The following is a 16,030-nucleotide window of genomic DNA, read 5'->3' on the forward strand; positions in this document are numbered from 1 at the left end:
TCTTTCTCTGTCTCTCTCTGTCTGTCTTCACCTTACTCGTCGCATTTGCAAATATCACGAGCGAGTTTATCCAGAGCTGTTCGGAATTCTCGACGATCCCTTTTTGAAAGATCAATGGGCGTGTCGGAAAGCGCATAGAAACTCGGTGATATTAAATAAGAAAAGAAAAAGAAAGAAAAAAAAAAAAGTAGTCTTCTCTAACATAAGAGATAAATTTCTACGACGACGAAGTCTCAATTTCTCAAATAAAAAATCCATTCTCGTAAGATACTCTTAAGGACTTTATCTTCGAGTAAATAAAGAAAGATAAAGAAGGATCGGTTGTCCTTAAAGGAGCCTAAGAGGCATTGAACTCGAAGAAGTCGACCTTCCGATACTCTCGGAAGGGAGACTCCAATGAAAAAAAAAATTTATGTGTTCGATGTGTAAAAAAAAAAAAAAAAAAGGAAAAAACAAACAAAACAAAGAAATGAAAAAAAAAGGAACTATGGCGAGGAAGTGGCAAGTAATTATCTAGAATTAATCGAAATTTCTTAATCGATCGATTTAAACGAAGTAGACCATCATCAAAATGGCTATCGATCGTATGAAAATAACGGCGAGTTGGCCCTCGCCGCATATGTCGCGTTTGCGAGTCGAGCTCTAGCACGTCCTTTTGTCGAGAGAGCACGCGTTCCACTTTCACTTTGTTTCGATAGATATTCGAGGGATACGACGATTATAACGAATATTATAAGATATTATTTATGATTCGGGGAAGCCTGGTCCCTGCGGTTTCATCGACTTCAAATCCTTTCTTCTTATTTCTGCGGTTAAACTCGAGCTTCTCTCGTTTATCGTATTCCAATCCATCCGATTAGAAAATTATACATCCGCCCTTACCTCGCTCCCCCTCCCCTAGACGGATCTATATCTATCGAATCTAAAATCTAATTATCAATATCATAGAATCTTGTCCTTAATGGAAACTTGTAATGATTGTTCGATCTAACGATTCATTACCTTAACTTTGTCTTGTGATGACGCAGGTGAATTCGAGTTTCATACGAGAGGAATCGAAGAAAAAGGAGTTAGCCTTTCCAACAGAACCCGTAAAACTATCAGAAAGGCAATAAGATTCTACGCCATTGAACGTAGTAACAGCAAAGAAGAGTGGAACGTCAAATCGAGAAGGAGTAGGAGGACGCCAATGCAAGTCCGAGTTCCCCTCCTCAATCTTATCCTCGACTGGTAGAAAGCTCGACCAGACGACGGTGGGCCAAGCGCAACGCTCCTGCTGCTGGCTTTTCCACTTCCAGACCGCAGTCTTCTGACTGGACCGGACGCGCGGTCGTCTTGCCACTATCTCGAAAACGTGCGAACAAAAGATATTATTTCCTTCGAGGGTTTCGTATTTTTTTTTTTAATTAACGCGAGTGAATCCGTTGTCTGTTCTATCCTGTTTTTCCCCTCCCCCTCTCTCTTTCTCTGTCTCTCTCTCTCTCTCCCTTTCTCTCTCTCTCTCTCTCTCTCTCTCTCTTTTATTTTATTATTATATTCTTTATCCATTCGTTATTTACTTGATTTCGTTATTTACTTTTAAACACTATATTGTGTGTACTGGATATAGAGAAAAAGAAAGGAGGAAAAGTGTTCTTTCTCTCTTTCTATCTCTCTCTCTCTCTCTCTCTCTCTCTCTCTCTTTCTCTTTCTTTCTCTCTCTCTCTCTTTCTCTTTCTTTCTCTCTCTCTCTTTCTCATAGTGTGCTTTCATGAGAGGACCGGTGCTTTCATGAGGGATTAAACAGCGAAGAAACAGCGGAGCCGTGAGACCAGGTCGGTGTCTTAAGTGAATTTCACTTATCATTAGTCTATTCTATCTTGATGTTAAAGAGAAAAAGAGAGAGAGAAAGAGAGAGAGAGAGTGAAACGATATTTTGTTTGAAGGAAAAAAAAAAGAAATAACGAAAATAGGTGATTCGCGGTTAGAAATTGTTGATCAACTGAACGTTCTTAGGGAGAGTTTGGGGAAAAAAAGAGCACGCGACTTAAACCAGTCTAATGAAATTCTATTTTGTATTACCCCATCGGAGGGAGACCGGTATAATCACAGTGTTTATCTTACAAACGCGCGAATCTCAGTTAAACGTTTTCCTTCAGATATTGTGGCAATAATCGCAAACTCTCCACGTGAACTCTTCGAGCGAAGAGTTGTTCGAGTTGTTGGCAACACCGAAACGAAATTCGAAATAGAATAAAAAATAAATCATATAGTGTGAATGTAAGGGTGAAAGGAGAATTGAACGTAAGTTATCGTGCCGATAATAAGAAATACAGGAAATCGTGAATTTTTCAATCATCATTTGAAACATCTCCCGGAAGATCCGAGCGTGATCGTGTTCGCGATAAATCGTTTTCTCAGCGCTAAACAACGAAGCATAACGCGAGCGGATATACCGTTTTCGTGTCGATCTCTCTTACAAACTCTTTTATTTTATTAATCAAAGGGTAGAAGAAAAGAAAGATGGCCGCTCTTTTACTCTTGCTCTTGCTATATCTCTCTCTCTTTCTCTCTTTCTCTCTCTCTCTCTCTCTCTCTCTCTCTCTCTTTCTCTTTCTCTTTCTCTATCTTTTTATATAGCACAATCTCTCTTTTTTTTACTCTTCTCTCATTTTGAAACAAGCAAATTTCGTCATCGATTCCAACACACGTTCGACTTTCCACTCGATATGCTCCACCCAAGAACATCGCCAATTCGCTTTCTTCTTCTAGATTCTCTTACATAGCTAATTTCGCTCGAATAAAACTATTACCTAGTTGAGAATAGCAAAGAATTGAAGGTAGTTCGTAACACCCATTCTCTTTATTTCTCTTTCTTTTTCTTTTTATCCAGCACGTAACCTGGCGTGCTGTCGACAAACATGCCTTGTGCTCATCGAACGTTCCATGAATTTTTTTTCTTTTTTTTTTTTTTCTCTTTTATATGACCACTCAACGTAGTCGTATAAGACGACGAGTCGACGAACATAACTTTCGTTAATGTTCTCAAACACGTCGAAAATTTGAACGTCGAACGAACGTGATTATTTATCGGGTCAGAAAATTCTCGTTAAAAATTGTCCGCGAGTAAGTTCGCTCGTACAATCACACGCATTCTAACGAACGCCCGTACACATTCGTTCTAACGCGTCTACGTTCACTTTCGATCGGCGGATTCCGTACGCACGTTCGAAAGTGAATTTAATTTGCGAGGAGCCCGTTAGAGGCGACACGCCTTGTCTCTACATCTTTATATATATATATATATATATATATATATATATACGCATACATAAAATACATATATATACATATTTACATATAAATAAATAAATAAATAAATATATATATATATATATATATATATATATATATATGAATACATTTATGTACCCATATACTTATGTATGAATAGGTTGAGATATTTAAATGGAAATTTGAAAAAGATCGAATAATTTGTTTATCGCTAAACGATCATTATACTTATCTTTTTTAAAAGAATAATCTTTTCATAAAAAAACATCTGTTAAATATGAACGAAGACCTTCAACTGTTCCATTTACATGCTCTACCCTGTTATGTACGTATGTACGTAAGCATGCATGTATATATAGGGACAAGTCGAAGGCCGAACATTCGACATTTTTTCGTCGGCTCTCTTTTCATAAACAATATCGCACAGCGTGTTGTTACGACACAGAACGGGCCGGCATACTCGTCGGCTTTCTCCGACGAGATACGCCGACGGAAAAATAAACCAGCTACTTCGCCATAATCAAACGCACCAATAGTTTTATGGTTGATCCTGTTACATTCGTAACGAGGCTTATCGTTAATCGACCGATTTTTTGACCGTGTCAACACCTACATTTTCTTTTCCTTCTTTTTCTTTGGCTTCTTTCACAATTGATCATTTTTTTTTTCAGAGAAAATGATTACAGAAATAAAAATAACAAAAGTTTCTTCAAAAAAGTTCTCGATATTCGATCTAAAAAAATTATATATATAGAAAGAAAGAAAGTAAATTATATATATATATATTCTTATATATATATATATATATATATATATATATATATATATATAATATATATAATTTACTATTATAAATATATATATATATATATCGCAATAACGGATATTTTGTATGTGAAAAATGATCGATCGATTATCGGAACAACGATAAATCACTTCGGTCGTAAATTCCTTGTAAAGCGTACAATGACTCGTTTCGTTCTATATCTATAGATCGCTTAGACGCATACCACCGGAGAAGTAAGATACTTATACGATATTATATATGTATATATATAACACACACATATACATATATATACTTACGATGTTACGTAAACGATCCCATATACTTCCAGTTGATGTAAATATAAAACGTTATTTTTCATATCGTACAGATTCCTAACGATAAAACCTTCGTTTTCGATACGTATTTATATAATATAACCAATCACCATCATAGATATTCTACAGACTAGATATTTAATGTATATGTATATACAATGTAAATGGGTATGTACATTCTCGATATACCTACCTTTCCCTTATGGGAAAGACAAATCGAGATTTATACGGAACGAGCGAAGGGCTTGTAGAACGTTGGATAGAAAATTACGTTGAAAGGCGGGTCACCGATGGTAGGAATTTACTTTCGTGATTGCACCGTTTATCCTTTACAACCATACTCTATAAATTATACATATGTATTAATATACAGAATACATTTGTGAGAATATATATATGTATATCGCTTATATATCTACTTTCGTGGTTAAACGAGAAATTAGTTTTGCAACGATACCAGTTGAACAACGTTCCTGCTCGGTTCAAGGATCACTCCGTACTCGTTCTCAAGGACATGTACCCTCAGGAACGAGACAACGACAACGACGATAACGACGACGATGACGACGATGACGACGACGACGACGATAACGACGACGACGACGACGATGTCGACGACAACGACGAACAGAGCGACCCTACAAATAAGAAGTTTGTGGTTAACTTGAGGTCAAAGAACCGCGACAAGAACTCTCTCGAAAGAATCATCGTGGGACGCGTAATGATCCGGTACTAATCGTACGTTGTACTGTTAGTAACGACGGACGATCATAGTTGGCAGTGAAAATTCAGTTCACCATATGATATATATTATATATATATATGTGTGTGTGTGTGTGTGTGTGTATGTGTATATATATATATGTATAGTATATCGCGACATAGGCGATTACTTTAACAAGCATGTCCGCCATTTCCCATGTATGTATGTATGTAAGTAAGTACATACGTAAGTACGTAAGTATACATAATTTTGTCATTCTTTTTATTGTATATCCATAGACAGTCGACAGAATCGAGATTATTATATATAAGATTTATTCATTCGATATGTCGACTTATTACGGATGAATAATATTTAACGAAGATAATTAACTTTAAATATGTCCGTAGGAAAAAATTCGTTAACAGGAAATAATTAAGGTAAATGAGCTTGAAAAATGAACTTAATAAGTAACGAATGAAAATTTCTTTCAATGTTAGTGTTCGTCGTTTAAATTATTGGAAGAAAGGAGAGAAATAAAAAGAAATATAAGCAATTTACGTTTGTCCATTTATTATTTAGATTCTGAAAAAGAAGTAAAGACAAATGATCAAATTATTACTTTCGGAAATTGACTTTCTCGTTTATTCAAATTTTATTCAAAAAGCCGGAAGGATTTATCATTCTGTTCTCACGAAAAAAAGTTCTCACGTAAAAAGAAAAACGAAGAAAAAATATGAACGAAAATGTATTTCAAATGAAATTCGTTTCGTTTTAATCCCTATCAGCGATTTGCTTCAAATCAGATTCTTTTTACCATGTGACAATGCTAAATTGAAAAATCGAAGTATCGTTTCGAATTTGCACTCATTTCGATTCTCAATTATCTCGTCAATCGATATCACATAGATACATAAGTACTTTATCTATTTTTTCCTCGGGATAATCGCATATAGAGAAAAGTGCATATAGGAAAGTGATCTGTAATTTCTGATTTTTACTATTTCCCATCGAAATCAGGAAAAGGTGTTTAATGAGAGATGTCATTTTGCGTTTTTCAATAACATTCTCGTTATTCTTAAATCAATCGTAAATCGATCAATTTGAAGTAGCTAGATATATATATATATATATATATATATATATATATATATAAACGGATTAAAATCCGCTTCGTCTTAAATCGCATTACACGAAACACTATGCCTTCCTTAAGATTCGTTCGAGCCATTTAACAAATCAACTGGAAATACAGAGATATCGAAAACGATAATCTGATTCGTTAAAACGTTAAATAAAATTTAAGATATTTCTTAGATAATTGAACATCGATAATTAGTCGAAACGATATAAAAATTAATCACGAAATTTACATTTCGTCCTTCATAAAATAACTCAATTGTGAAAGTATACGAGATATCGAAAAATATCATAACGTTAATCTTTGAAATATACCGAGAGAAACTGTTATTTTTTTTTTTTTTTTTTTAGGTCCAATCAGTCGTTAATATCAAAGTATACATACTCTTTCTAAAATAAAAAGGTTAATGACCAAAAATGGTATACGTTTAAAATGTATCAACAATGATGATTTGTTCGTATTCGATGTTGCGTGATATCGCTTTTGCGAAATGTCTATTTAAAAAAAAATAATTTCCAATGAATAGATATTACCGATTTATATTAACGTTTCGTAATATTTTCAGACGAAAAATATCTCGAAAAGAAACGATTGATTTAACTTGTTCAAATAATACGAAAATTATTTTCTTCGATGATGAATTTCAATCGAATTAAACGTCGAACGAATATTTCATGGGAGGAGGGGGATAAAAATCGATCGAAAAAAAAATAAATAAATAAACAAATATATAATACAATATAATTCACCGGAAAAGTGAAGGATAATAGGACACGATCTTATCGCGGAAACGATCGGAAATATTTTTCTTTAATATTTTGTCCCAGTATCGGATAACAGACGAAACTATATTTTCTTTCGAGAACGACTCGATCTTACACAATGAACCGATAAAACAACGCGAAACGGCACTTTACGCTCGAATAAATTTTATTCGCAGCCAAGAGTGAAATCATTTTATTTCCAAGCCGGTTTTCTTCAGTCGGCAAAAGCGACCAAAACGCTTCCCGACTACTTCGTAGCAACGTCGTGAAGCATCGTGGGAGCACTTACTTATTCCTGTAGAAAATTTCAAGCTAAACGTTATTATATATATATATTTATGTATATATCTATATATTAAAGTATCTATGAAAGAGTACGTTGTTTCATCGATTCCTGGTTGAACGAACTCGCATACTCGAACATTGAGAATTGAAGAAGAAAGAAAAAATAATAATAATAATTATTAGACATTATTAGACATTGTCAAAACAAAAAAAGAAAAAAGAGTAATTGCGAGGAGACATTCTAACTAATGTATTGTAAATCGATATTCTTTTTAATAATTATCAACGTTACGTTTTACGTGATCTAACACATCGTTATATTTTAATTCTCTCAGTCTTGCTATCTCGATTGGTACGTCGTGATCACGAAGAATTGGTTAAAATCTTATGAAGGAGGTAAACGTTAAAAGGCATAGCGATTCGCGGATTTAAAGACGTTAACGTAATCCCAGAAGACGTATTTTCGAAATACCGTGTAGGTAAGTACTTAGGTTGATGTCGGACTTGTTCGTGGATAATCTCAACGACTCGTCACGAGAAGCTACGCGGCATTAAGTCTGAATCTTGAGCAAGGCATTGCTCGACTTTTAACATTTAATAAGAGGAAAAGTTCTCTATCGAAGAAATTATCGTGACATCTATTATGGTAGAAACATGGTTACCACGGTAATCAGATATTATGTGTATAGACAATCAAGACTTACGATTGAAAATTTGGAAACTCCGGTTGTCTAATGCAACGAAGTTAAAAAATTCAACTAATAAACATTTTCTCGCGATATTATCGTACAATGATATGAAGCTTAGCGATTGGTAAACGCATAATTAACTATTGCACGTGCAAGACACACGTACCAGATTATAAATCTCGGTGCATTGATGCAGAAACTCGATTTATGTATATACATACATATGTTGTATGCATAGTATATACGCAACTGGCACGAATCATAAGTCGTATTGAAATAAATGAAAGAGTGAAAGAGAGAGAAAGAAAGAAATAGAAATAAACAATGTTCGTTTCCAAGGGCATAGGCCAGATATAGTAGTCAATCTAACGCAACTCTAACGGATCTAAGATTTAAGATTGGATCGAAACTGTAAATACCGAGCATCGAACTACCGTAACGAGATTCACGCTGATCGAGGTATATTAACTTTCATCAGAGATTACGTATGTACATATATACATATATATGTATATGCATATATAATTTCCAAGAAATTCGGATACGATTCTTTTTATCATATATAATCGAAGAAACGCGTACCTGATAATATCTATGGAATATTATTCCATACAAATTCTTTACACATGGGAAAATGTATTAGAATAAATTGTTCGTGTCAGACAATATAAATATGACTCTATTAATAAGTAGTATAATATAATAAAGCGTCTATGTGTCGTTATTTTAACAGTTTTTCAACAATGTTCTATGTCTTTAATGTTGATAATCATATATTGTATACTTATCATGATGAATGTTACAAATATTTTCTATTGGTATGAAATGTGTATCCACAGAAATCAAATAGGTATATACAATCTGAATTGATAACTATTGCCAAAATTAATGTCTTTGTTAAAATGAAACGAATATTTGCTACAAAATATTTGTTTTTTTCTAATCTTCTGCGTGTGTGTGTATATATATATGAGTAGGTATATATAAAGTCAAAGTATATTTATTATATAAAAGATTCTATACTATTCAACGTATCCGCAAATTTGTCATAAATTTTCAACATTCTAAAGAAAATATTTTAAGGATTCTATAACAATCTCTAAAATCCACTACTTTCTCTTAACTTAAGTTCGATTAATTTTTTGTATAACAGCTCAATCATTTTTAATAATTTTAAGAAGGAATATGCGAAGAAAATTAATTCTTCACATAAAAATATACCCGTTAAAAATAAAATAAAAAATAAATAATCGTGATCTTTTACAAAAATAAAAAATGTCTGAATGATTTTATAATTTATTGTGGATGTATTAGAAAAGAGAAAAAAAATAAAATGGAAATTGAACGTATAAAATGTAATTTGAATAAGAGAAAATTTGAAGAAAAATATAAATACATATTTATATTTTTTACATTATATATTACATACATTATTATATACATTATATATAAAAGAAAAAATAATTTTCTGAAAATTTAAAAGACAATTATTGTTTCAAATGTTATTATTTAATTAGACTAGAGCCTATCCTCTTCAAAGGACCAAGCAATGAATAGCACACTAAGTTACTTATTAAATGAAATATTATTTTACATGTCAATGGTTATTAATTCAATTTGTATATTATGCATATTTTGTATAGAAATTCTCAAATATCTATATATATATCTATATATATATATATATAGCATAGATGTTGATTTATATCTATGAATAATAATATTTGTATATAAAACTTATATAAAACATATTATTCAATATAAATATATACATAAATAATAATGAGGAAAGCAACACGTTCTTCCTTCTCTGGAAGTAATATATTCGTATAGAAGTTTTCAAGTATTTATGTACATGCAAAGACAATATACGTTTATATATAACTACACAGATCCATGAATAATAATGTCTGTATATAACATATATATTAGAGGTATTATTCACTATAGATATACATAGAGATAGTAATAAGAAAAACAACAAGTTCTTCCTTCGTTAAAAATAATATTTTGTATATTTTTAAATATTTACATATAAAGATAATATACTTTTATATATATATATATATTTATATATATATATATATTGATTTATATTTATTATTAATAATATTTCTGTATGAAACGTATATCACACGTATTATTCGATATAGCTATAGACAAATAATAATAAAAAACAATACAACGCGTTCTTCTTTCGCTGAAAGTAATATAACCATATATGAAATAAAAACAAAACCGGATTCGTACCGTGCGAAACCGTCTTGTACATATTCTCGGCCGAGTGAACATCGTGACCAATCTATCTAGAGTAGAAGGATCGTGACAAAAGAGTAGATACTAACACATATATACATAGATACATACATAGATATGTAGTATGTATGTATGCTCTAGTAGAACTTAGCTAGTTCTTACCAAAGATTTATTTTCGCCTTGTTCTAAATTACTCTTGAAAATCATGTTCAACCTGAACAAGTCATTATACCCCTTCTCTTCTTTTTAAAAAAAACTATTCTCCCGTTAAATTTTCGATTATTTTCGTATGTTTAATTATTTGACGAATATTATATCCGTATATTTGTATGATTATGATTAATACATAACATACATTATTAAACACGTCTGATTCTAACGGATCAACTTTTATCAAAGACAGAATATGGAAAGACATCATGATCAAACACATTGAATCTAACGGTCTTGAAACGTCACGATTTATTTTTATCATAGATGTATACTTCATTTGCCCTATCTTTATCCCGATCACGACTAATGACAAATATACATAAATCAATTCGAATAGACGATAAATCACTACCAATTCTTATACGATTATTCTCTCATGTAATCGAGCTAACAACGAATTCGTCGTCCAAGAAAGGTAATAACACGATAAAAGCAAGATATGTTACGTTCCAAGAGACGATTACGAAAGACGTAGATTTTTGATGACATTACTATCGAATGTTGGCGCACCTAAAAAGAAAAATTAATGATAATCTTATAAGAAAAGGTGAAAGGTCATACATATATCATAATATTACCTAGTGTCATCCTTTGATCGACGTTAGTTTTGTCTTTTTCTATCTCTTTCCTCTCTCTCTCTCTCTCTCTCTCTCTCTCTCTCCCTGTTTTTCTTTCTCTTTCTCTTTCCCTTTCTTTTTCTTTTGATTCTTTGAATCCGCATATTAACCAGCGAGCAATAACACAACGCAAATTTTTCTTCAACCGGTAATTTACTCGATAATATACCACTCCAGACTTGATCATTCGCTTCAGCATTCGTATTTGTAGACACGAGGAAATGAAAGCCTGCCACGGCGTGCTCTGCTTTTGAAGGCTATCGAGTTTTGTAACCACGCCTTGGCGCATACTCAATCGAAGAAGAAAAAGAAGAAGAAAAAAATATCGAACTTACTGTCCTGTTAAATATGATACGCAAAAATTAATCGTGGGTTATTGAATTTTTATATAATTATGAAAATTAAATACGAAAAATATGAAAGTTGTTCGTTTCTTAGTATAAAAAGAACACTAATCTATTTCATTTATCGATCGAGAATGTATTAACGTTTTTCACATTATCCAATTAACAATTGACCATATAAATCGATACATTTATCTAATATATTTTTTTTTTTAAATCAAACGATATAAGAAAATTCATTTCTTTTTTTCTTTTGCATTAAATTTTATTATTATTAAGATATACGTATCTATACTTTTAATCTTTCAAATGTTTTTTTAAAAGAAATTTTAACGATGGTTTGAATATAATCTGAAAAATTAAATATGATCTTTCAACTCCTATGGTTTTCGACGTTTTAATTATATTAATAACTTCGTTTATAATCAGTTTTCGTTGTTTGAAAAAGCGAATCGAGCATGTAAGTTAACAGTTGTAGTAGTTTCAGTCATCATTTCCGGTAACCTTTAGTGGTCGCGGATGACCGTTATTCGTATGTCGTAACGTAACGTAATTTACCGTAAAGTAACGTTACGAGTATCGCCTTCTGTGTAAGTATGTATGTATTTTGATTTCCGTACGAAGAAGAATCCACTGTGGTATTTTCTTTTCTCTAAAAAGAAGATACTATCTTACAATAAAAAAAAAAAAAAAAGAAAAAAAGAAACGAGAGATATCCGATTCGCATTACTACTTAGATCGTATCGAAGATTTTACGTTTTCAATGTATGCTGTCAGTCGTCGAATAATAAACGACCATAAATTTCTAGCTTAGCACGTTGAATTAAAAAGGTTAATCGTTGCCTTTAGTCGACCGATCTAAATATTAAAATCGTCCGATTAAAATATATTTATTAATTTAATTAAAATCCTTTAATATAATGTCATTGAAATTTTTTTTATCCTTTATAATTTATCTTTTTTTCTTATCCTTTATCAAGAATGATTAAAAATTTAACAATGACGATTGGATGATTTTATAAACGTTTTTGCGTATACCTATATTTATGACATATATGTATGTACATATATATGTTTTTTTTTGATAACGTGTAATGTAATGTAATAGGTAAAAATATAGATATCTATATAAATAATTTTACGAAAGTTCAAGACGACCATTTTGCTGCTGGATTATTTAAAATTTTCGTCTCGGTTTTCACTCAAAAATGTAGAACGCTCCATAAATCGATGCCAAAGACCGACTGGCATATTTCGCGTCAATTAAACCTCGCTATCGCCGTGCTCCAGTTCGCTTCTAAAGAGATCATTATCGTTCGTATGTATGTGTGAAAGCAATAGAGAAACAGAGTTCATCAACGATTTTGCCGTTAGTTAGAAACGAAGGACCATGTCATTCTATTACACAAGTTTTCGTAATCGCTTGTCTCATGTCACAATGTACTACTCGAGTTCTCAAGCTGTCTGGGAAATCCTCTTGGTTTGGATTAACACCCTACGGAAGTTACATGAAAGGAACATTGGAAGATCTCAAGGAAGTCTTTCGAGATCACTGAACGATTCTTCTTCTTCCGTATCCGAAATTCTCCCGAAACTTAAATAATTTTAAAATAAAACCTTAAGCGTATAATTAAAATTTCTTTTTTACATAAACAAAGTATTAATTAAATCTAATATATTTTTATTTCTCGATAGAATATTACCAAATCGTTAAAAACAACATTTGACGATATTTGATAAATCTTACTGATTGATTTCATAATAACGAATTTCACGAAACTTACATAAAACAAATCCATAGAATCTTTGCCTTTTATTTGTTAATAACGGAAATGAGTAATAAAACTTTTTCCCAATTGCCTAATTCATTTTACTATCGTTACCATTCGGTACACTTCCATTATACCTGTAAATAAATACACGCCCGTACTTTCTAGTGATAGATGATTTCGTTTAAAAATAACCATTAAAAAACGAATCAGTAAACGGGACTGAACCAATACGAAACGAGCATGTTGCAAGGTTACTTTCACCAAATGTATCCAACAATAAAAAGACCTAACTCCAAAATATCGTCATCAAGAAGTTCAAAACCTTAAGGTCGTACGTAGTATATATCGAAAATATTCTCCGAACGTTTCTTCTTTGATAAAAACTCTTAATTTAACGACCGTTTGTATAATTTCATTTCAATGTATATTCACGAAAAAAAAAGACATCTAAGAGCTAATATATGAAAAAACAATATTGTCTACTGATGAGCTGACTATAATATAGTAAAGTCAAGACATTTCAGAATAAACTTTCGTATCGTACTTCTCGTATGATTCGAAAGGAAGATTCTTTTGCGTTAATTAACGCACTTACAAATGTCAAGACGATCGTCTACGCTCTTATCGTACTCGTATCGCGATAACATTCGTTCAATTTAATATAATCTTTTTCCTTTTAACATCATATGTTTTATCAATTTACACATTTCTCGGTATAGAGTTTCTTGGTATATCCAAAAAAACATATTAATAATATATCAATAAATATCTTAATATAATATTAAATATTATATTAAGAAAAATAATATAATATTATACATATATTATTATTATTCATTATTTATAATTAATATATAGAGATATAACAAAACAAAAATATATATGTATATCATTTTATTATATCTATTAAATATAATATAATACTCGAAGTCAATAGGAAACAATTATTAATAATTAATAATAATATGTACAAATATGATAAAACAAATATATTACTTTTTGTTTTATTATATATATATATATATATATATATATATATATATATATACTATTATATTATATATAATAGATATAACACTCGAAGCCAATACAAAATCATACACGAATGGCGAAAGAACTGGTAGATATGGACACCGGAATTACATTTCGCTAATTTTGTAATTATAGATGAATGATTCGGCTTCGCTAAATCAGGATTTAATTATATGGAAAAAAAAAGAAATAATTGTCGAACGTGATTAGATTTCTCGAGGACACAAATTCAAAATTCAATTTTGATAAGAATGAATAGGAAAAAAAAATCTATCAATGGTATCGATGACGACAAAGTCACACCTGATATTACGTGATCATGCATTTATATAACACCTACATTATTCTTGCATTATATAGTTAGCAGTGGTGACAGCACAGAGAAAGTTTCTATCCTTAGCCATACACTCGACCGCCTCTATGGTACACACATTCGACGTCGAGAGTACACTTCCATTATGCTACCATGCCGCTTATACTAATTCAAAATTCGTACATATATCATGAAAAATATTGTTCGTGGGCGTTTTTCTCTTCCTCTCTCATTCTCTCTCATTTTATTTCCGCTTTCTTGCCATATCTATTTATAGTTTTATATTAATAATTTGAAGCTCAACAAGGATACGTTATTACAATAAATTTATTTATAATCATAGAATAAATAGAAATGTGTAATTGTTCTTTTATTGTTACAGTAACGACAACATGCGGGAGAAAAGATGGCTTCTGCTCGCTTTGTTTGGTGAGTAAAAACCCAAAGAGATTTTCCTCTACGGAGTTGTACCTCACCACTGAACGTTTCTTCTTCTTTTTTTTTTGTTTTTCTTTTTTTTCTCCTTTAAGTCTGTGTTTATACATTCCTTTAACTCTAAGAGAGTCCTTTCTCCTAGTCTCCCAGTATTTTTGGACTTGCCGTATTTGGTGAGGAATGCGAAGACAGTGGATGACCTTCCATCTGGACATTTTTGCATTCAAAGTGAATAAAGGCTAGTTCACACTAAACTCGTATATACTTCTTCATACAAATGCGTCACGTGAATATACTTACATATGTACTTAAGTAACTATTTAACGAAGAAAAAAATATTGAAACGGATCTTTCCTTTTTTTCTTTTTCAATACGAATAAACCAATGATCAACCACATCAAATCGTTCGATTTTTAGCATACGAATGATTTTGCAAGAATTCATAAAGGGGTGTTCGATTGGACGAAGGTAAACCTGTTGCGAATATCAACGTATTTTGCTTTCTTTGTCGTTATTCCCCTCGAGAAAGACTCGTATGTATATACGAATATATACATACCTATGTCTGTATGTATATATACATAACTTCGCGCGTCTTCTCAGTTATAACGCTTGTTTACGTAAATCCTTAAGATCGATAGAGGAAAGTAGGAAGTAACGTATGGAATTTCAAAGTATCCACCAACGCTTGATAAATTTTTAAAAATGACGATGTTATGAGAGCTTCGATGAAATTTGTTCGTTAAGAGATACGAATGTAATAAAGGGGAAAAATGAATAAAAATAAAAATAAAAATAAAAATAAATAAATAAATAAGTAAATAAATAATTAAATAAATAATTAAATAAATAATTAAATAAATTTGCAATGGAATTTAGTTCAATCGGCAACATATATACTTACTTATAGCTCGCAAGCACGTTACATTCACTGGACCGTTCGAAATTGATCACGTGACATGGACTTTAACATTTAAAATTCTTTCTGACATTTTCACCGATCGGTAAACATTCGTTTCGCGAACGTACATATATAATATATAATACCTATATACCTAGATAGGCATTATGTATTAACGCGTACAAGGT

General features: G+C 31.4%; 1 protein-coding gene across 6 annotated transcripts in view; it reads left to right on the forward strand.

The window, feature by feature from the left end:
- The first annotated feature begins 1,254 nt into the window (after positions 1 to 1,254).
- The window catches only part of LOC124951303 (zinc finger CCCH domain-containing protein 13), a 26,044-nt gene continuing 11,268 nt past the window's right edge, over positions 1,255 to 16,030 (forward strand). For 2 of the 6 annotated variants that reach the window (XM_047499520.1, XM_047499517.1), the window contains exons 1-2: positions 1,255 to 1,814; positions 14,889 to 14,935. In XM_047499520.1, coding sequence (XP_047355476.1) covers positions 14,899 to 14,935 — 37 coding nt within the window. In that variant the 5' untranslated portion in view covers positions 1,255 to 1,814; positions 14,889 to 14,898. Of the gene's footprint in view, positions 1,815 to 8,396; positions 8,419 to 14,888; positions 14,936 to 15,968 lie in introns of those variants that run through there. The other 4 variants (XM_047499518.1, XM_047499519.1, XM_047499522.1 and 1 more) reach the window with 4 other exon arrangements.

Source organism: Vespa velutina, chromosome 8 (genome assembly GCF_912470025.1).
Source record: "Vespa velutina chromosome 8, iVesVel2.1, whole genome shotgun sequence".
In the NCBI taxonomy this organism is placed as follows: domain Eukaryota; kingdom Metazoa; phylum Arthropoda; class Insecta; order Hymenoptera; family Vespidae; genus Vespa; species Vespa velutina.